This window comes from Anolis sagrei, chromosome 2 (assembly GCF_037176765.1).
Source record: "Anolis sagrei isolate rAnoSag1 chromosome 2, rAnoSag1.mat, whole genome shotgun sequence".
NCBI lineage: Eukaryota > Metazoa > Chordata > Lepidosauria > Squamata > Dactyloidae > Anolis > Anolis sagrei.
The window spans coordinates 251,908,818-251,931,100 of NC_090022.1; the positions used below are offsets into that span (position 1 = coordinate 251,908,818).

At 36.7% G+C, this 22,283-nt stretch overlaps 1 protein-coding gene across 2 annotated transcripts in view; it reads left to right on the top strand.

The window, feature by feature from the left end:
- CHD1 (chromodomain helicase DNA binding protein 1) overlaps positions 1–18,855 on the top strand; it is a 52,456-nt gene extending 33,601 nt beyond the window's left edge. The window contains exons 19-37 of one of the 2 annotated variants that reach the window (XM_060761831.2): positions 145–294; positions 1,987–2,135; positions 2,451–2,547; positions 2,631–2,726; positions 4,154–4,330; positions 4,451–4,611; positions 5,908–5,949; positions 6,318–6,448; positions 7,090–7,228; positions 8,067–8,217; positions 9,046–9,168; positions 9,431–9,568; positions 10,022–10,279; positions 10,915–11,055; positions 12,412–12,590; positions 14,811–14,907; positions 15,100–15,157; positions 16,691–16,904; positions 17,777–18,855. In XM_060761831.2, coding sequence (XP_060617814.2) covers positions 145–294; positions 1,987–2,135; positions 2,451–2,547; positions 2,631–2,726; positions 4,154–4,330; positions 4,451–4,611; positions 5,908–5,949; positions 6,318–6,448; positions 7,090–7,228; positions 8,067–8,217; positions 9,046–9,168; positions 9,431–9,568; positions 10,022–10,279; positions 10,915–11,055; positions 12,412–12,590; positions 14,811–14,907; positions 15,100–15,157; positions 16,691–16,904; positions 17,777–18,122 — 2,847 coding nt within the window. In that variant the 3' untranslated portion in view covers positions 18,123–18,855. The remainder of the gene's footprint in view (positions 1–144; positions 295–1,986; positions 2,136–2,450; positions 2,548–2,630; positions 2,727–4,153; positions 4,331–4,450; positions 4,612–5,907; positions 5,950–6,317; positions 6,449–7,089; positions 7,229–8,066; positions 8,218–9,045; positions 9,169–9,430; positions 9,569–10,021; positions 10,280–10,914; positions 11,056–12,411; positions 12,591–14,810; positions 14,908–15,099; positions 15,158–16,690; positions 16,905–17,776) is intronic. The other variant, XM_060761832.2, reaches the window with a different exon arrangement.
- The last annotated feature ends 3,428 nt before the right edge of the window (positions 18,856–22,283 follow it).

A 22,283-nucleotide genomic window follows, 5' to 3' on the forward strand; every position in this document is an offset into this window, starting at 1 on the left:
ATAATGACAGTTAATCTATATATTTACATTTCTAAAGTACTTGGTCCATAATGATAGCCTTAATTAATATATTTATGTGAATTATTATGTGAATTTTGAAGGTTTTTTTAAAAAAATTAATGCATCCCTGTCTTTAAATTTCAGGATTTCTGCTTTTTACTGTCTACCAGAGCTGGAGGTCTGGGTATAAATTTAGCATCTGCTGATACTGTAGTTATATTTGACTCTGACTGGAATCCTCAGAATGATCTGCAAGCTCAAGCTAGAGCGCATAGGATTGGACAAAAGAAGCAGGTATGTATGTTTAAGTTACAATTCTAATCTAGTAGCTGGATATCTCCCGTGTAAGATCAAAATGCCTTAAAATGACAACATATTTGGGGAGTCTTTAATTATTATTTCAACTTGATTTGATACAACTACACGTGGATTATATAGCTACACACTTAATTATGCACATTTGTTAGAGTAAGAGTAGGGAACATTATGCCAATGAGCCACGCATATTCCAAGGGTGTTTTAAAAAAACCTAGGCTGGACTTCATGCCCTCTTGGGTGGGAATAATTTCAATATGTTTCACATCCTGGAAAAGAATTATGACTTTTTGCAAAACTGGAAATGCCGCTCCATACATCCCAGATGGCACAGGGATTGGATATTTTGAATTAGAAAATTTTGAGGAATCGAAAGTGCAGTGCATGTAACCTTTCAAGATAAAGAAATATACAAAGAAAATGCAAGTAGTTATCTATAAAAAGGCATTGTATCCCCCCAAACATTGTTAAATTTAAATAGCTTGTTGTTTCTATCCCAATTTATGTTTTTAATTAGTAATTTCCTGTTGCATAAATATTACTTCACAAATGGTATAGCTGACTAAGAATTTTATAGATGGGTAGATTGGTTTGAGTTCTGTTTGACCATGGAAACTACTGTTTGACCATAAGCAAGTCATTTTCTGTAGTCACACCATTGACATTTTCATTTTCCAAGTGCATTTATGTAGTATTTAGGAATGTCAGTGTAAGCTACGTGGAAGGATCACTCCAGGATTCTCCATCACATTTCTGCTGAACTTCCTAATGGTTAAAGCTGCTTTATCTGTCTGGCAGTGTGAATGCTCATGGTTTCTTGCTGAGAATTGCAGCTCCTGGAATATGCCATTTTTATTTAAAATAATAGAATCATAGAAGGGATCATAAGGTCTTATCTAGTACAAATTGCTACCATACAGGAATTCGTAACCAGTTCACCATTACAAGATGCCTTTCCGACCTTTATTTGAAGACTTCCAAGCACGGAGAATCCACAACTCTTAAGGCGATCTTTTACACTGTTGGAACTGCTCTTATTTTAAAAGTTATTAGTTTAACAGTGAAATCCATTGATTCATGGTTTGGTCTCTTTTACAACATAAAACAAACTTGATCTATCTTCTACACGTTGTCATTTCAAATACTTAAAGATATATTACATTACCCTTGATTTCACTTCTCCAAGCTAAATGTAGTGAACTCCCTAAGTTGTTCCTCATAAGGCCTGGTTTCCAGAACTTTGATCACCTTGGCTTCCCTTTTCTGGACCTGTTTCAGTTTGTCAATAGCCTTCTTGAACTGCGATGGCCAGTGGAATACCCTTTACATACTTCAAAAGAATTGCTATTTAATTTGTTATTTTAAGCATGTGCAAGCTTTGGCCCTCCAGGTGTTTAGAATTTCAACTCCCATAATTCCTAACAGCTTCAGGCCCCTTTCTCTCTAAAGAAGCTGAGGGGGAAAAGGAAAGGACCTGATGCTGTTAGGAATTGTGGGAGTTCAAGCCCAAAACACCTGGAGGGCTGAAGTTTGTCCATGCCTAGGTTATATCATAAGGAAAAATAAAAACCTGACTGCTTTTCAGTATAATGCATTTGTGAATAAAACTGCATATTAACATGCATTCACTTAGATAATCCTTCAAAATTACTTTTGTTTGCTTACATGTAGGTTAACATTTACCGTCTAGTCACTAAAGGATCAGTAGAAGAAGATATCTTGGAAAGAGCAAAAAAGAAGATGGTTCTAGATCACTTAGTCATTCAGAGAATGGACACTACAGGAAAAACAGTATTGCATACAGGTTCTGCACCTTCCAGGTATGTTATTTGGGATGAACTATATTTAAAAGAGCCTAAATACTCTTGAGTTCACCAAATCTCATTTGATTTTTGAAAGCTATATATAGAGTCAGACTTGGTAAGTACTTAAATGGTGCATCACCAAAGAATGCTGCATGCTGTATCAGCTAAATATAAAATTGGTTTGTTTAAAGCGATTTCAGAAAGTCACCCCAGGGGTGAGAAAAGCAGTATATAATACTGTTAAATAAACAAATAAATAAACTGTCTTGAATTGGAGACTAATAATTTTCTGTTCCTTGTCAAAACCAAAACTCTTCCTTTCGTTTTCAGCTCTACTCCTTTTAATAAAGAAGAGTTGTCAGCTATTTTAAAATTTGGTGCTGAGGAACTTTTTAAGGAGCCAGAAGGTGAAGAACAGGAGCCACAGGTTAGCAGAGCTTAATTTCCCTTGGTTTCCTCGTCTTCCCAAAGCAATGTGTTCATTGTATCTTTTGATTTTATTTTTTTCAGGAAATGGACATCGATGAAATTTTGAAGAGGGCTGAAACACGGGAAAATGAAACTGGCCCATTAAGTGTGGGAGATGAATTGCTTTCTCAATTTAAGGTACCACATTTTCTCATTCTGTACCAATTATATTAAATATACCCATGAAACAGTTTTCTTTTTTAGGTGTTTGTTCCTGTGTTGTACCTAACATTCACTTTTAAAAAAAAATTAAAAAAATTAGGCGTCACCTATGGAACATGTAATATAGGTTCTTGCAGTCTTTATAAAATATTTGAATTTCAAAAACTATTTAATGTGTTGTTGAAGGCTTTCATGGCCGTAACCACTGGATTGCTATCTGTATTTAAAAACCGTAAAATCAAGACAGTAAATAAACAGTAACACTCTTTTTAAAAAAGATAAGAATTTGACACTGAGTGCAATCCTATGAACACTCACTTAGAAATAGAATTAGATATTAAACTTCTTCATTTTTTTTACGATGTATCAAGTGGCAAGGTCCTGAACTACAGAAAATACTTAAGCTATATAAGGAATCTCCTTGGTTTTGCCAGATGGAGGAGCAAGCAGAATTTTTTTAGAAATATGACAGTAAATCTATGAACATCTTGTCTTCAACATTTCAACGTGGTAAATAAATAAAAGACAATATAATTCATTTTTTTCCTTAGGTGGGAGTCAGGAAAAACGTTTTTCTCCCTACTTTTTCTAGTTTTTCCCCCCTGAGCTTTCATATTTTTGCTGTTGTTTCATATTATTTGCAGTATACAGTTGCGTCGGTTTAATAATCTTGGCACCTAGTGGGAGTTGAGACTTCATCTTTTCTCAGATCTACTGATATGGTATTCCCATTTCTTTTGGATCATGATCTAGTGTGGCTTAGGGAGACAAAAAATAGAAGGTTAAGAGAGCATATCATTTATGTGCCTGCATATTTAAGAGGATGCTGTAATGAAAGCGAAGCAAGTTTGCTTTCTGCTGCCTTAGAGACTAGGACACGGGAATGGATTCAAACTACAGGAAAAGAGGTTCCACATTAAAAATTTGAAGCTGTTGGTAGTGGAATATGCAATCTTGGGCTGTGGTGGAGTCTCCTTCTTTGGGCTTTTTAAAAAAAGTAGTATAGTGGGCCCACCATATCTACAGGCTCATAATCCAAGAACTCAACCTGCTGGAGTTCACTTCAACCACCCTGAGATTTATATTGGTGGGGCTCATGCTTGTTTGTTCACAAATGACTGTGCAGGACCACTGCCGCCACCACTAGTTGCAAGGCAGCAAATAGTTGCCACAGGAATATGGTGAGTGGTGGCAGCACTCCTGCTCAGTCCTTTGCAGAAGTTGCTTGAAGACAGAGATGGATGGCTAGCAGGTTTTCTAGCTCCACCTTTGTCCTACCTCATTTTTTAATAAGAACTTCAGCATTTGTATTTTTGTTATCTATGGTGGATCCAATCCTCCACAGATAATGAGGGGCCATTGTATGTGCATTTCTGATTGAAGCAAAACCAATTTTTCAACAGGTAGCTAATTTCGCCAATATGGATGAAGATGACATTGAACTGGAGCCTGAACAGAACTCGAGAAACTGGGAAGAAATCATTCCTGAAGTACACAGGCGAAGGTTAGAAGAAGAAGAAAGGCAAAAGGAATTGGAAGAAATTTATTTACTTCCCCGAATGAGAAACTGTGCAAAACAGGTAGGTTTTGTCTGTGAAAGGTATTTTCTCCCCCATTTCTTTTTTGTTTACTAATGCTGAATATCATTGAGTGCCAAACTTCGGCTCTTAACTTTCACACTGGTTTTTTTAAAAAAATAGATCAGCTTTAATGGAAGTGAAGGGAGACGTTCTAGGAACAGAAGATATTCTGGATCAGACAGTGATTCCATATCAGATAGAAAAAGGCCTAAAAAACGTGGGAGGCCGCGAACTATTCCACGGGAAAACATTAAAGGATTTAGTGACGCAGAGATTCGGAGGTAAGGAATGGGAAGAAGGTTCTATTGGAGATATTACATATAACTGCTGTCAGTTTACTAAGTGCACCTATATCATTATTATTATTGCTATTATTATTATGTCTATGCTCCAATTTATCTCCCGAAGGAGATTTAAAGCAGCTTACAATTAAAAGTATGAACACATCATTTAAAGTTACAAATATGTAAACATTAAAACAGAATTAAACAACAGTATTAAAATTCACAGTATTAAAATTACTTAAGCACTATCTGAAGTGTAATTAGTGATATATGTTTTTAATTTATATACATTTTAAAATATTTTTTTCCTCAGTAAAAATAATAATGTGGGAACTGCTGATTGATGTAGATATGCTTGCGGACAGTTTTAAGTTGAATGGAAAGAAAACAGCTGTACTTCATTAGGTGCATGTTTTTAAAACCCTTATTATGTAGATAAAACAAATTTAATGTTTAATTTTCATTGCAATTCCTTTAATTTTTCTAAGATCATCTACATTGTAAACATCTTCAATATGTTTCTGAGCCCAGTTCAAAGTGCTGGTCTTGCCCTTTAAAGCTCTAAATGGTTCAGGCCCAATTTACCGATATGACTGCATTGCCTCTTACCAACTCTCCCAATCACTAAGATCTTCCGAAGAGATCCTTCTCTTGTTGCCATCACAAATACGATTAGCAGCTACTAGAGAGAGGGCCTCCTCAGTAGCCGCCGTGGCCCTTTGGAACTCCCTTCCCATTGAGATCAAAACTCCTCCTTCCCTGTTATCTTTCAAGTACCAGTTGAAGACCTACCTGATCAAGCAGGTTTTTGGCGAATGATTTCAATTGCTAAGGACAGCAAGGTCGATTTACACTGTGCTTAGCAAAATATGCTATTTGATTGGTGAATCTCCACAATAATTGTAATTGGTTTTAAATGTTTTTATTTCTTAATATATATTTATATTTTATTTCTGGCCATTATTATTTTTGTGTGATTTTTGTCTTGCATTTTATATTATATTTGCGTTGATTTGTATTGTATTATGTTGTCAACTGCCTCGTTTCCCAGTTAAAATAATGTGCGCTGTTTCTCTGTTACCCTATTTTGACAACAAAAAAAATCACTTCCTGAAATAACTCTGAATTGTAAACTGGCAATTTATCTTAGGATACCTGTTCAGTAAATGAATATGTTCCATTGTATTATTTATCTAATTTGTTTTGTATGCTCTGGGTATGTTTTACTGTTTTATTTTGAATGAGATATAATACAAAGAGCTTGCACATCACTTATCAAATTGTTTTCATTAGGTTTATCAAGAGTTACAAGAAATTTGGGGGCCCTCTTGAAAGGTGAGTCATTATCTGACCACATTTTTCTCCACCAATATTAGACTAGGAAAAAGAGTGATGGCCCAGTGGCCATGTGATAAAAGTGACTTGGCCATGTTGCCAGTGACAGGAATTCCAAGGGGGTTGCACAAATCTTGTAAGCCAAAACATCAGGCAAGGTTAGGAGAAAGTATGTATGTTTGGCAATGCTCTGCGTGCACTTCTCCCCGTGTATGTGGTATTAGAAAGGGAACTTTTACCAAAGCTTATTATTGAGAATAAGGTAATATTAGAAGAGTTATATAAATACCTAATGCTAGTGCACTTTTTGTTATTAAGAAATTTTGTGTATTGAGCGTAGTTTTACTAATTCTTGTGTCCTCTTACAGGTTAGATGCTATAGCTAGAGATGCTGAACTAGTGGATAAATCTGAGATAGACCTCAGACGCCTTGGAGAACTGGTACATAGTGGATGCATCAAAGCTCTGAAAGACACGTCATCTGTACCAGAAAGAGCAGGTATGAATTGCTTGATTAAAATAGGAAGAATTACTATATATATCAAGAGCTGAAGGACAAAGTTCCCTAGTTCCTTTTCTGCCCACATGTGTAGTTTTAGCCTTGGTTGGGCATGTTACTGAGTCAATAGATATGTGCTATAAACAGGCTGTAACTGCCATGGCTCATAACAGTTCCCATTATTATTCTAATACTGTTTCTAGCAGTAACTTTCAGCCACACGTCATTGCCCAGTTCATATGTTACATTTGTCTTTCTTAGTGGCAACAACCTGAACTTCTCATGAACACATAAAATTAATAATTAGACCTATAAAATTGAGTAATCTGAGTCGTTTTCTCCCACTCCACTATACTAGATGGTTCATTCTAACTGTTGAAAGTCATATAAGGCATGTTTTTTCTGTGATAGTATTGTTTCATGATAACAGAACAAAAGAAAATAACATGTCATACAGCCATCTTAAAAACATAGATGGCATTGGGTTAGGTAATATTGTGATAATATTTATATTCATTACCTATGCTGTATCTGTGAGGACATATCACTTTATCTGAAGATTTAGATGTTTACACCATAGAACAGTTATTTATAAAATTAATGTTATACTTGCCTGGTTTGGTTTTTATTTTTATTTTAAGGGGGCAGACTTGGAAAAGTTAAAGGCCCAACATTCAGAATATCAGGAGTGCAAGTAAATGCCAAGCTAGTCATAGCCCACGAAGAAGAGCTAGCACCGCTGCATAAATCCATTCCTTCAGATCCCGAGGAAAGGAAGAGGTTTGTTTGTTCTTTAAATATATACTTTTGCTGGGGTGTTCCTAACATTCTGTGTTTAAAGCAGAACACAGCTATGAACGAAGCAGGGCTAATACACCCAACATGTACCTCTGGGGTTCAGTATTGCTCTTAGTGCAACTGGAAGTGATATAACATCTTGTTTCAGCTTTTGGCAGGAAAACAGCTCTTGATGGAGCCAAGGAATTCCAACTTGCCACATTTTTTTGTGGAAGTACAAATTATGAAGAGGCATAGTTTGTCCAGAAATCAAACTAAGTGAAATTATTTGGAGGAGGGAGATTTATGGACTTTTGGGGTCTCCTAGAACATTAGGTGCTGCAAAATAGGACCAAGGGGCATGCTTTCTGCATCTCAAGTCTAAAAAATTCATAATTGCATAACACCACACTCTTGCCACAGTTTTCCTGAACTGGTATCTGATCCCTTAATAAGCCAGGCAGTTTTAGTGCAAACTCTTTCCTCCAAGAGGAAAGTCAGTATAGTATAGTCACTGAGATGCCTGGAAAATGCATTCTCTTTGGTGGAAGGATGCAATAATAATAATAATAATAATAATAATAATAGTTAGTGTCGTTGAAGACTTTCATTATTGGAATTGCTGTGAGGTTTCCAGGCTGAATGGCCATTTTCCAGAAGCATTGGTCATGAGAGAATGCTTCTGGAACACAGCCATATAGCCTGGAAAACTCACAGCAACCCAGTAAGTATTACTATTATTCCATCAAATTTTGTCGATATATACTTCTTTGGTTAATTTAGTTTTGAAATCCTATGACGGACTGTTAAAGTTGCTTATTATTTGTGTGTGTGTGTGTAGATACACTGTTCCTTGTCACACTAAGGCTGCTCATTTTGATATGGACTGGGGCAAGGAAGATGATTCCAATCTTCTAATTGGCATCTATGAATATGGATATGGAAGCTGGGAAATGATAAAAATGGACCCAGACCTCAATTTAACTCACAAGGTAAGCCTGTTTCCCATCTGTTGAATATATCATAGTTCATGAGATCAAAACAGTGCTGCTTGAATGACAATTGGAATAGCCAGGCATCTTTGGGACAACTCAAGAGAGAAACTGACACGTGCCATATCTTCTTAATTCATTTCATTTGTTACCTGCACACCACATCTCGTCATTTGTCTCCGATACTTCTAGTTGCCTGTAGAATACTGTAGAGGACATTGGTCCTTAAGGTCCTTTGTCCCTTTTTCTGAACCATTATTGACCAAAATGAGTGTCTGTCTGGGATGGTTTTGATTCATATATTTGTATATTTTAACACATCAGCAAATTCTGTTGTGTGTTAAGTGGGTCTGTGCTTATAGCAGCACCTGAAGGAGACACAATGCATTTATATCAGAAACTGTATGTAAGTTTTGCATCCATAGTACAGTTGTCCCACAGTGTTGAAAACTGAACCCATTAGATCATCTTGGCCCATCTAATTATGTGTTATACACATGCATCTGTGTGCACACAGATTGCTCATGCATAAGTACATGCTTTTGTGTGTATTTGTAAATAAATGTTAAAATGAGCTGTGCAGATAATGCTACTTGGCAGTTTATTCCATTCAAAAAAATTTTTTGTTGACATTTATATTAAAAGACATAGAAGATGGAATTTACAGACATGTGAAGGACCTGGACCATAAGGTCCTTAAAATGTTTATGTGAGCTGAAACAAATCCAGTTCAGAAACCGTTTCCCAATTTAGCAGACACTTTCTTTTCATCCAGATATTGATGTTATCTGTGTAATTTAAATAAACTACTCCTAATTGCCCTTTCAGATTCTACCGGATGATCCTGATAAGAAACCCCAAGCCAAGCAGTTGCAGACCCGTGCAGACTACCTCATAAAATTATTAAATAAGGATCTTGCAAGGAAGGAAGCCCAAAGGCTTTCTGGGACAGTAAGTTGTTTTGTTTTCACCAGAATGGCGCAGTTGATTGTATAGACCTAATTTTGTACATGACTTTTTCAGATCTTTAAATTAAATTTGTATACTCATAAAAAGGGGAAAATCAACTCCATAAGCATGATTTTTTAACTAATTCTGTTCCTTTTTCTTACAACATATGTAAATTAGAAGAATTCAGCTATTGAAACTTGTGCTGTAAGTAGTAGTTATAGCAGTAGTAGTAGCCCACTTCTAAAATCTTTCTGCTATGCAGGGAGGTTCAAAGAGACGGAAAATGAGATCCAAGAAGAGCAAGGCCTTAAAAGCAGCAAAAATAAAAGAGGAGATAAAAAGTGATACATCCCCAGCTGCGTCAGATAAGTCTGAAGAAGAGGATGAGGATGACTGCAAGGTGAATATTGATGTTTACCTTTATAAAATCATTCTTAGGCATGTTTTGTGATTCTTACATATGGGCTCTGTGTCTTGGAAGGGCTGTTCAGATATGAACCATTTGGAAGTTTTGTCAGTTTCCTAAAGTATTATTAATAATAATAATATTTATATGAGCCTGGGTAAGATGTGATGATTTCTGGCGTGTTGTTCTTTTATTATTTATTTATTTACTTACTTACTTGCAGCATTTCTACCCCGCCTTTCTCACCCCGGAGGGGACTCAAGGTGGCTAAGTAAGAAAAAAAGAACAAATAATATGGAAGAAAACTTTAGAATTTTTTTAAAAAGTTATAATTTCCTGTAGTGTTTCCTGGTCATGGATTGGTTGATCCTAGTTGGTTGGTTGGATTCAAGAATAACATCTGACTGTCATCAATATTCCTGTTGTATTCATGCTTCTTTATTCCAGGATGAAGTAGTTTCTGTGAAGCATTCAAATAAAAAGATAAAAGCAGAAAAGGAAAATGAAGAAAACCTTGATGCAGATCTTGGTATGAAAAAGGAGGCTGAGGAGAAAAGAGAAACTAAGGAAAATAAGAGGGAACTTAAAAGAGAGAAGAAAGAAAAAGAGGACAAGAAAGAGTTGCGGGAAAAAGACATAAAAGAGAAGAGGGAAAACAAAACAAAGGAATATATACAGCGAGAAAAGGAACTGAAAGAAGAAAAGGTAATTAAGTGGAAGCCATATAGGACAATTTTCCCTTCTCTCTTTCAAGCAGGCATTTGATTTACTGTATATACTCGAGTATAAGCTGAGTTTTTCAGCCCTTTTCTTAGGCTGAAGAAGCCCCCCTCAGCTGAAACTTGAGTCAGTGTTATTATTTTACTCTGTTACTATTATTACATTTATTATTTTACACTATTTATTGTTATTATGCATTTACATTATTTTACTGTTATTATTTTATTACATTTCTTATTGAAATATGCATAAGGACATTTACCTTGCAGAAGGTTAGAATAATGGTTTAATCAGAGTTGGACAGTCTGATTAATTATATTGGTTTTTAGTTTTAGTTTTGAAATTTACCAGTAACTGCTGCTCCCCCCCCCCCCAGCTTATATTCGAGTCAATACGGTTTCCAAGTCTATATTCAGGTCGGCTTATACTCTAGTATATACTGTAGTTTTTCTGCAGTTGGCTGAAAGCTGTAAGCTGTCAAAGGAGCATTCACATTTTTGTGTCTCCTGCATTTTGCTCTTTCATTTTGCATATACTGTTTGCAAGATGTTGCCCTGCCCAATGTAGTTCACTCTCTGTAGCACATCACTTCAGAAACCTAACTTTTTTTTTATTTATAGACCAATGACTCCAAACCTGACAGCAAAGAAAAAAGCAAGAAAGTTCCTTCAGCTGACACACCTGTTCATATTACAGCAAGTAGTGAGCCAGTTCCTATATCTGAAGAATCTGAAGAGTTGGATCAGAAGACATTCAGTATAGTAAGACATTTTTAAGATTCAAGATTGATGGTTGATAGTAAATCATTCTGAAGATCGATTTGGACTGTTTGCGCATCATCCCACTATCTTTTCAAAGCTTCTCTGTGGCAAAACTTGCCAGGGCTGTATGGCAGTTTTGTGTATTGTATTTCATGTAGGGAGATGTCAATCTTTTCTCAGATATGCAAGCTATGGTTTGAATATCCTTTACCTGAAATGTTTGAGAGAAGGAAGTGTTTTGGATTTCTGATTTATTTGGATTTTGGAATATTTGCATATTTATAATAAGATATATATCTTGGAGATTGAACCCAAGTCTAAACATGAAAATCATTTTTGTTTCATATACATAAATGATAAATAGCTTTAAGATAATGTTAAAAACAATATTTTAATAATTCTGTGCATGAAACATCAGGAAGCAAAAGTGTCACTGTCTCAGCTACTCACGTGGACAGTTTTGAAGCATTTCTGATTCTTTTTGAAGGATTTCTGGATAAGAGATATCCAGTTTTGAAGGATTTCTGGATAAGAGATATTCAACCTGTAATATTTTAATTGTTATGTTGAGGACACTTAGGCTGCAATTCTATACATGGACCTCTTAAATCGTGGTTGAGTGACAGATGGATTATTTTTTCAACAGTTTTCAGTGTGTCCTTTCAATACGTTTGTTCAATTGTTTGTTTGTTTTTTAATTTCTATTACTATGCTTTTATTTGTGATTGGTTTTAATCAATATTGTAAGTTCTATGCCAGGAGAAAGACATACATTCAGGAACTATAGATTGGTTTTATCTAAACTTACGAAGTATTCTACAATTCAAAGTTATCCACATGAGTGGCTGAATTAGTGACAGCTTTGCTTTTCTGATGACTCAGTTTGCACAAACATTGATGCACAAAGTTATTTAAAATATTATATAAAATTATCATCAGGCTATGTGTATATAATGTGCATATGAAACATAAATGAATTTTATAATTAGACCTGAATCCCAGTAATAAATTTTGCAGATAGCCTGCCAGTCATTTTGAGATTTTTGCAAGAAACTTAAAATATGTTTATGGAGCTGGAAAAGTTGAGAATTCTAATCTATTTATGTTATTTAATAAACAGGAGAGGAGGAATACATGGTAGTGGATTGGTGCTTGACAGAGTGTCTTAAAAGATTTAAATATTTAAGTTTGGTGTTCAAAATCAAATTTTAATGGTGTTTAATTTGCGTAATTATTGAAAAGATAGAGTAACGGAAACCAGTAATTAGTGTCTTTATGCTATTCTGTGTGTTTGTAAGAGCTGAAGGGTTAATTGACACAATTTCAGGCTCCATTTTCTGGCAATATTTTTTGCAGTGCAAAGAAAGAATGAGGCCTGTCAAAGCAGCCTTAAAGCAGCTGGATCGGCCAGAGAAAGGTCTTTCAGAAAGGGAACAACTGGAACATACAAGGCAATGTCTTATCAAAATAGGAGATCATATAACTGAGTGTCTAAAGGAATATACAAATCCTGAACAAATCAAGCAATGGAGGAAGTAAGTATATTCAGAGATACTGTACTGATGCAGATAGTGAGTCAGTCGCAATACTCGCGTAATCATACATGTTCACAGTTTGTGTGGGATGGAGAGATATCAACCTTTTTCTAAACCCAATGATTTTCTTTGGAGTTGCTAAAATTCCTTTTCCCAGGACCCCAATTAAGATTCCCATCTCTGTTTGTCTAACAGCAGCACTAGAATAGGCTTTTTGACCTGGACATGTTTGTGGTGGTCCTTCAGATGTTATTCTGTTTTTGTTCCTTTATTTGTACCCACTTCTCCCCCAAATCCATGACTCAAGAGTGGCTTACAAAACAAAAGTGATAACAATTAAAAAATAAAGGTACCTAAAATATACTAAAAGTTATGATTAAAATCATGTTAAACTAAAAAGAATTAAAATCATTAATTTAAAAGAAAACAAAAAAATAATGCAACAACAAAAAATAAGTTAGACTGCATCCACTCAACAGGCATTACAGATTTTTCTGTTGTCCTATAGACACAATCAGGAAAAGCAAGATGTGCGAATGGAATTTTGAATTGAAAGTATTGGGAAAAGATAGTCAAATCTGTTCAGTCCCTCCCTTCTTTGAGATTTGGACATGTCCAGTTGTGAAGAGAAAAAGCACAGGAAAAGAATAACAGACTTGTTTGTAATATAAATATGTTGTAATATAAACATTATTTTACAACACTAAAGGTGTTCTATATGGCTCTGTTGTAACCCGCCTCGAACCGTAAGGAGAGGCAGGTAAGAAATTAAAATTATTATCATCATAATCATTCTGTATGGCTCTCTTACAAGGTGACAGCTGAAGGATATTATCAGTAGTCTTGTGTTTTTGTATCAAATTGCTATCTGTTTCTGTTGGTTTCATTCGTATGTTTCATTTGTTTTTGGAGTGTTGCTTCCAAAATCGGGGTCTTTCCGAATGAGCTGTTTTGTTCTTTCGTCTGAATGAACAAAATTTTTCGTCCCATTGGCCAACATGGGAGGGTTTCCCACACTCCCCTTCCCTTCAGTTTTAGGACTAGATGGTCTCACTATTTAACTGATCCTCAGACTCTACTGAATTCATTTGAGTTGTTAGAGTTGGTGGGATAAGCCCATCTCTGAATCCGGATAGGCAAAATGCAGTCTGTGGCTCATTGATGCTGTTTTTGCAGCCTTTGGCTCTTTTTCAGCCAAATGCCAAGCAGAGCACAGAGTGCCTCTTACTAGGTACTCAGCACTCGGCTGCATGCCTTGGCAGCCATGGGCGCTTTGGGCCTGCGGGCCACACACACATGCTCTTAAAGAGTCTCTTTCCAAGTTACTTTGTGTTGAAAAGTACAAGAGGGCCTTGCTATCCATTTAAAAAATAATGGAGCCTGAAGAAGAGCCAAGGTCTGAAAAAACAGCACCAATGAGCCACAGACTGCATTTTGCCTATCCGTATTCAGAGACGGGGTTTATCCCACCAACCGTAACAACTCAAATGAATGCTGGAGAGAGTCTGAGGATGTTAAATAGTGAGACCCTCTGGCCCTAAAACTGATGGGAAGGGCAGCGTGGAAAGCTCACCTATTGCTGCGAATGGGACAAAAATCAGGCAACCAAATGGTTACTGTCCCCACTTTCCTTTCATTTCACTGATATTCCTGTACCAGAAATGGGTGTACCATTTCATGTCATCCAAATGGACGGTATGAAAAGGAAACACAAAATAAATGGATGATGCAAATACCGGGCCCATGACTAATTATCAGACAAAAAAGACTACGTGAGCCTACAAAGCTGGTTTATACCATCTCTAACCACTAGATGGAAGCTCCACTCCATTATGCTTAATATTAAGAGTAAATGTGCTTCACTTCACACAATTTGAACTGTATCTGCCTGTGTGCTTTTAGGTTTGTGCAGTTATTCCAAAAATACTTTCAGTTAATTGTTTTTAATTTGAATGCAATATCATTAATGCTATAACAAGATCTAATAAAAAAAATAAAAGTGTAATACAAAAGTTTGAGTTTGCAAAACTCTCTATCAGGGCTGTTCATAACAGCATGCCTTGGAAGTCTGTAATTCATAGGACTACCATAAATTGAAACAAACTTTCATGGCAATTAAAGAGTTATCAAAAGCTCAATATACAAGAGAATCAGGAAGGTGATTAGCATTTCATCAGTTTCTTCTTTTCTAAATAAGTTTCTTCTTTTCTCCAATTCTAGAAATCTTTGGATTTTTGTTTCCAAATTTACAGAATTTGATGCCAGAAAGCTACATAAATTGTACAAACATGCAATTAAAAAACGCCAGGAAACTCAGGTAAAATAGCTTTTTAAAAGTGTGTTTCAAAGTGTACATTTTCTTAATATAATGCAGAGTAATCCCAATGGGTTGGTTGCAATCTGTGTTTTGGTCTTCTTTTTAAAAAATGTCCCTTTATGAACTGAAATTTACTGGAAACTTGACTATTAAAAGATTACACCGGAGTAATAATTTTCCTATTTATTTCAGCAACATAATGATCAGAATATCAGCAGTAGTATGAACACACACGTAATCAGAAACCCAGGTAAGATACTCAACTTCAAATGCTTGCTTGCTAAATAGACAATTTCTATGTAGATTTAATGTGCGCTGTTCCAAGTCAAACAGACGTTTTGGTATATTTGTAAGAGAAGCCAACGTAATAACTATGATTGTATTTCTTCACCAATTACTACAAGCAATCATTTTGGATGACCAGTTTTATTATTGTTTTCTAAGTTAATGAAAGGATGAAGTATTACGAATGGAAGACATTTTTAGACCATTTTTAGACCGCTTTCCCTCCTTTATGAAGCTTTGATGACTCTACCTTTTTTCCTTTTATTTTATTTCTCCGGTTTCTAAATAAAGCATTTCTGTGAATGAATTTTGTAATCTGGGACATTGGCCCATTTATTCAATTAGTAATTTTAACAAGTTACAAACAAGACTGTTCTTGAGTCGAATTTATATATAAGTCGGAAAAGGTACATTTTTAACAGTAACTCCAGCCTTTCTGTCTATAGCTTTGGATAGCATGGGGAACGGTTAACATCCCAGTGGTGTTTGTTTTTCTGTCTATGCCCCTGTTGAGAAGATTTCATCTCACTTTCTGTCTCAAATCAAATCATTTATTTCGGTCATTGACCAGCACAGGAAGTAGTCACATTTTCCTACAAACTTGGTATGTTTGGTACATTAAAAATATAAATATAACTACTGAATAACTTTCTGTCTCTGATAACTGGATTTTGGAAAAAAATGTTTTTTTGTGGAAACAAGATTTGGTGATCGAGCTTCAGTGGTGCCATCTTTTCCCCATGATAACTCCTTCGGAAGTGAATTTCCCTTCCTAGAGGTTGATTTCTCTCACTTCTTGACCCCATTCTTAACTATTTATTTATTTACTTCATTTCTACCCTGCCTTTCTCGACCCCGAGGGGGACTCAAGGCGGCTTACAAATCCAGCAAAAATGCAATGCCACACAGGTAAACAGTAAAACACATCTCATCAAAATATAAACCATCTAAATATATAAGTAATTAAAACACATATCAATCAATCAGATTAAAAACCATGTAAAATACCGAGTCATGATCTCATGTCCAAATTCATAACCCATTATTCAAGCTGTTGAGTTCTCATTCCGAAGTTTCCTATTTATCAAACACAAGGCCTCCCAGCCAATCTTAAAGCTCTTGTAGGCTCATAGATGGAGATACGTTTGGACAGGTAGGTTGGAGCAGAACCGTATAGGGATTTATAGGCCAAGACCAGCACTTTGAATTGAGCTCAGTAGCAGACTGGCAGCCAGTACAGCTGACGTAACAGACGAGTAGTATGCTCCCTGTATGCTGCCCCAGTTAGGAATCTGGCTGCCACCCGTTGGACTAATTGAAGCTTCCGGGCCATCTTCAAAGGCAATCCCGCATAGAATGCGTTGCAGTAGTCTATAAGAGATGAAACAAGAGCACGGACCACCACGGCCACGTATGACTGAGTTATTTGTAAGTCAGATGTTTATAAGTTGGGGACTGCCTGTACTTGCAACTAAAAATCTCTGTCTTTCCATTTAAGCAGAAGTGGAACGACTGAAAGAAAACACAAATCATGATGATAGTAGCAGAGACAGTTACTCATCTGACAGACACTTATCACAGTATCATGATCATCACAAAGACAGACTTCATGGAGACACTTATAAAAAAAGTGATTCTAGGAAAAGGTCTTATTCTACCTTCAGCAACGGGAAGGATCATAGGGATTGGGATCATTATAAACAGGATAACAGGTGGGTTCAGTGGTATTAATTCAATTGCTACCTCTCCTCAGCATTTCTTTAAAATGTTGGTTTGGAGTAAGAGGGAAAACAGGTCGGATGTTACATGTGTTCAATATATTTTATTTCTTTAACAGTGAGAACTATGGAGTGGGGGAAGGATCATGACATCACCCCTTTCCCCTCCACATTGGCTCTGCTTCCCTGTTACCAGTTGTTTTACCCCTGAAAAATTACAAGCTTGCCTATATGACACTTTTCCTTATCTCATAATATAAATACTAGATCACTCTGTTTGATGCAGTAGGTCATCCAGTTCAAGCACTGAAACGTTGTCACTCTGGTAATGATATAATAGAAGGAAATTGCTTGTGATGGTGATTTGTACAGATAGAAAAATACATATCTCTGTTTTAGCAGAAAGCAGAAATTTTACTTTAAGGAACCTAAATATTATTTTAAGAGAAATGATTGTTGATGCCCATTTTACAATATGTAGTGTTTTACATTTTTATCCACTGGTATTACAAGTTTGGGGGAGCCCTGGTGGTGCAGCAGGTTAAACCACTGAACTGCTGAACTTGCTGACTGAAAGGTTGGCGGTACAAATCCAGGGAGTGGTGTGAGCGCCTGCTGTTAGCCCCAGCTTCCACCAACCTAGCAGTTCGAAAACATGCACACATGAGTAGATCAATAGGTACTGCCTTGGTGGGAAGGTACTGGTGTTCCATGCACTCATGCCGGCCACATGACCTTGGAGGCGTCAACGGGCAATGCCAGCTCTTCAGCTTAGAAATGGAGATAAGCACCATCCTCTAGAGTCGGACACGACTAGACTTAATGTCTTTACCTTTTATTACAATTTTCTTTCATATTTTTTCCAGATACTACAGTGAAAGTAAACATAGAAAACTAGATGACCACAGGAATCGAGATCACAGGTCAAACCTGGAAGGAAGTTTAAAAGACAGTCGATTGCACTCAGATCATCGGATGCCCTTAGATCATCGGTCCAGTTCAGACTATAGCCATCACAAATCTTCCAGGGATTATCGGTATCACTCAGACTGGCAAATGGATCACAGAGCTTCCAGTAGTGGCCCCAGGTCACCCTTAGATCAAAGGTCTCCGTACGATTCACGATCTCCGTTAGGACGCAGATCTCCATTTGAACATTCAACAGATCACAAAAGTACACCAGAACATATGTGGAGTAGTCGGAAAACATAGCAAAGACTAATGTCTTTTGGACTCTTTTTTTTTAGCCATACACAATAAACTAACACAGCAATTGCCTTACATGACTTGAAAGACATGGACCGGATGTGCTATGAGTAGCAGTATTGTTATTACTTTCCAATATGATAGACCTATTACCCCAACAGAAGAAGAAATATTTTTGTATTTAAAAGTTTTAATGCTGCACTGTGCTGCAAATGTTGTAGCACTTTTTTTAAGAAATGAAAAAAATGTTTACTTTTTACAGGGACCTCAACACTGCCCCACTCAGACTGGATCTTAATCTCAACTCCTTGTCAAAGTGGTTTTATCCTGAATACAATTTAAATTATGTTTGTAAAGGATCATTCACATGTTAGCCTGTGATCATGTTTCAGAAAAAAAATCAAGAGGATTTTTCTATTAAAAAAATAAAAATAAAACAAAATAACATAAGGATTCAAGGACTTTGTTCACTTTCCAAAGCTATTTGTTTACATTATACACTGCAACCATCTTGCCGCTTTTTCATCATAAGCTTGAATATTTAAATTCTGTACCTATAATTGTAAAATAGCCGGGCATTCTCCAGTTTGATCAGTTGCAATGCCTTTTTACAAAATGGCTGTAAATTATTGTAAATTAATTAAATGAGCTTCCCCTTCTTGAAGGTTTCCTTTCTAACTCACCTTGTCTTGATGAGTTGTGGAAAAACATGTTGAAAATAAACTATCTGGTGGAATCATTGGGCAGAATATAAGATGAGAAGACAGAATCTCTTTTACCAGTTGCTTGTAATGACATAGTGCATTTAAATGTTTGGATTATTGGGTTAAAAGTATTTTCTGTTGTGTGTGTGTGTGTGTAATTTTATATTTTGAAAAACTCAGTTTAATTTACTAATGATGGATTTTCAAATATCTTGCATTTTGTAGCATAACCAAACCTAACATAATCTAGTGGAAATGTGGACAGAAAATCCGTGGCAACAAACTTGTTGACAGTGAATTGAAAATTACTCAAGATTTATTTTATTTTTTTCGTGTCAGGAACAACTTGAGAAACTGCAAGTCACTTCTGGTGTGAGAGAATTGACCGTGTGCAAAAACATTGCCCAAGGCAATCCATGATTCTAAATGGTTCTAAAGTACTTACAAAACTAGGGGGTGCTGGTGCTTTGCTTCTAAAGTGTTGCTAAAGTCCTGGTGGTGAAAATTTCAGAACTCTAATAAAACTTTCAAAGTTTCATTATAAATGGCAGATCCTAATTGGTTCTGTCATAAAAATCACCAATAACAAAATAATGAAATTTTGAAAGTTTTTGGTGGGTAAATGTCAGCTTTCCCAATGATGAACTGCTATTCTTCAGGCTGATTAGGGATTATGGGATTTGGTGGTCAATGGCAGGAGAGTCGCAGGTTTCCAAAAGAGAAGTAAAATCAATTTCGGTACCTCTTGAACTAATCCATTTTTAGGTACAGTGTTCACTGCTGTGTTTATCATCTTAATTGCTACAATTTTCGCTGGGTTTGAAAGAAAGAAACCAGGTTGCCATTGTTACAAGGGTGAGCAAAGAGAGTCCTGGAGTAACATGACCTTCAAGGCTGCTTCATAATTTTCGGCTATTGAAACTGCTCTTTTCTGAATAAAAAAAAGAGTGATATGCCTTTTCCAGAAACCTAAAACCTCAACTATTCCCAATTTTAGGTTCTAGGCATCCAACACACTTTTAAAAATGAAAGGTTACCGACATCAAACACATACACCTTAGAAAAGGAAACTGGCCATTTCTGGTTTTCAGTTGGTGGTCTGCAGCTGCCGGAGAGTCCTTGGACAGAAAATCACCCTCTGATTTGCATGCATCTATCTCTATAGACAGTGTAATAGTATTTGCTGCATCAATCTTGGATATGTATTTTCTACCGATATGTGTTATTAGGATAAAGAAATGAATTAGAGCACTGCTCCATTAGAATAGTGTAGGAACTTTTAAAAAGATACTTCACAACCTCAACAACTCAGGCAGCTTTGTAGAATCCACTATATTCTGCACCAGTGGTGCAGAGGTTTAAAACGCCGAGCTGCTGAACTTGCTGACTGGAAAGTTAGTGGTTTCAATCCAGGGAGTGGGGTGAGCTCCCGCTTTTAGCCTCAGCTTCTGCCAACATAGCAGTTTGAAAACATGCAAATGTGAGTAGATCAATAGGTACTATTTCAGTGGAAAGGTAACAACTCTCCATGCATGACCTAGGAGACGTCTATGAACATTGGCTCTTCAGTTAGAAATGGAGATGAGCGCCTCCTCCAAGAGTCAGACACAACCAGACTTAATGTCAAGGGAAAACCTTTACCTTTTGATATATATATATATGCATCTTGGATTGATGTACATTCCTCTGTGTAACAAGTGTATTAAAAGGCGTGTTCTTGTGACTTTTTCCAGCACATGCGTGTTGGATTAACTACTGTATCACTAAGTCATACTCTTCTGCTCTTTAGGAAACACAGGACTACAGTTTTTCTAAGCACAGAGGTCTGGACAAGGTCCACCCCTCCTTTATTCTGGAAAACAATCATTTTGTGAAATGCTGAGTTTGACTCTTACTCCTTGTAAGCAGTAAATGTTTAATATATTTCATAAAGAGACTTTACCGCCTTATCACTTCTGTAGTGAACGGGTTCTCTTTCATCCACAACTCAGATTAAATGGCTGTGTAGAACTAGCCTATGACTGGAAATCAGAGTTAATCTAATCCTTTCTTTGCCATAGAAACCCACTGGCAAACCTTGGGCAAGCCACCTTCTTTCAGCCTCAAATGAAAGCATAGCAAGCTCCTCAGGAAAAAAAACTTACCAGGAAAATCCTATGATTGGGTTTACCTTGGGGTTGTTATAAATCTGAAATGACTTGGAAGCCTCAAATGGTCCAACAGGTGGCAGCAATTGCTCACCGGAGCGGTGCACTGGAAGCACACAACTCCTGCTGGGTCAGCTCCACTGGCTGCCAGTCTACTATCCAGTACAATTCAAAGTGCTGGCTTTAGCATATAATGCCCTAAATTGTTCCAGCCCAGTTTACATGTCCAAACATATCTCCCTCTATGATCCACCTACTCTCAGCCCCCCCCCCCCCTCGTAAGCGTGACAGGTGGGGACGAGAGACGGCCTTCTTAGTGGTGGACCCTCACCTATGGAACTCCCTCCCCATCCCTCCTGACCTTCAGGAAAAAGCTGAAAACACAGCTCTGGAATCAGACTTTCGACCAGTAACGGGAGTTGTGTAATATGAGACTCCAAATTAATATGATGACAGCTTGGACTGGCCCTGGAATACCATTTGGATCATGTGATTTTAATTGATGTTTTAATGCTATATTTTAATAGGTTTGGTTTTAACGTCTTTATTTACTGATGCATTAATGTACAACATTGAATTGTTGCCTTTGTAAGGCTGCCCTGAGTCCTCTTCGGGGTCGAGGGCAGGATATAAATGTGGTAAATAAGTAATTATATAATAAGAATGATTCTCTCACTTTCTTCTCTCTGTATATATCTACTGTTGAGACCCCCAAAGATTATTCAGAAGATAAATTAAAATATCTAGCTGCTGAGTTGCAAATTGTGACTAAAGAAAGGGAGCACCAACTTTCAAATACCCTCAAATTCCTTGATGTAGAGTACTTCTATTAAACATTGAGGTAAGAGGACCCCATTTGGGGCCGGGACCCACAATTTAAAAAGCAGTGGGCTACAGAGGAACAAACAACTGTATTATGGAAGGCAAGCAGCCAGTATAGTGCCATTGCCCAGAGATACCAAGTGTCCTGGTGTATCTCTCTGCTTCAAGAATTTCAGCCTTCTAATGATCTGATTCAGGATAAAGTCATTTGCTTATATTCCCCAAGGTACCTTGGCAAAAGCAACATGAGAACAATGAAGCCCAGCCTCCCCATTAACCCTGCGAATTGCACTTCCCATCTTCCAGATGTCATATTTCAAGCAGCCACTAGAGATCAGTAAGACCACAAGGCAAACATTCCACAGCATGGTATGTAACTTTATTATTCTATTGTAATAATTTAAAATATTTATACACTGCACGGTCACTTTTTTTTCCTCTTTCTCTTTTTTACACAAACATATACTTATTAGTATATCCATGAACCACATCTA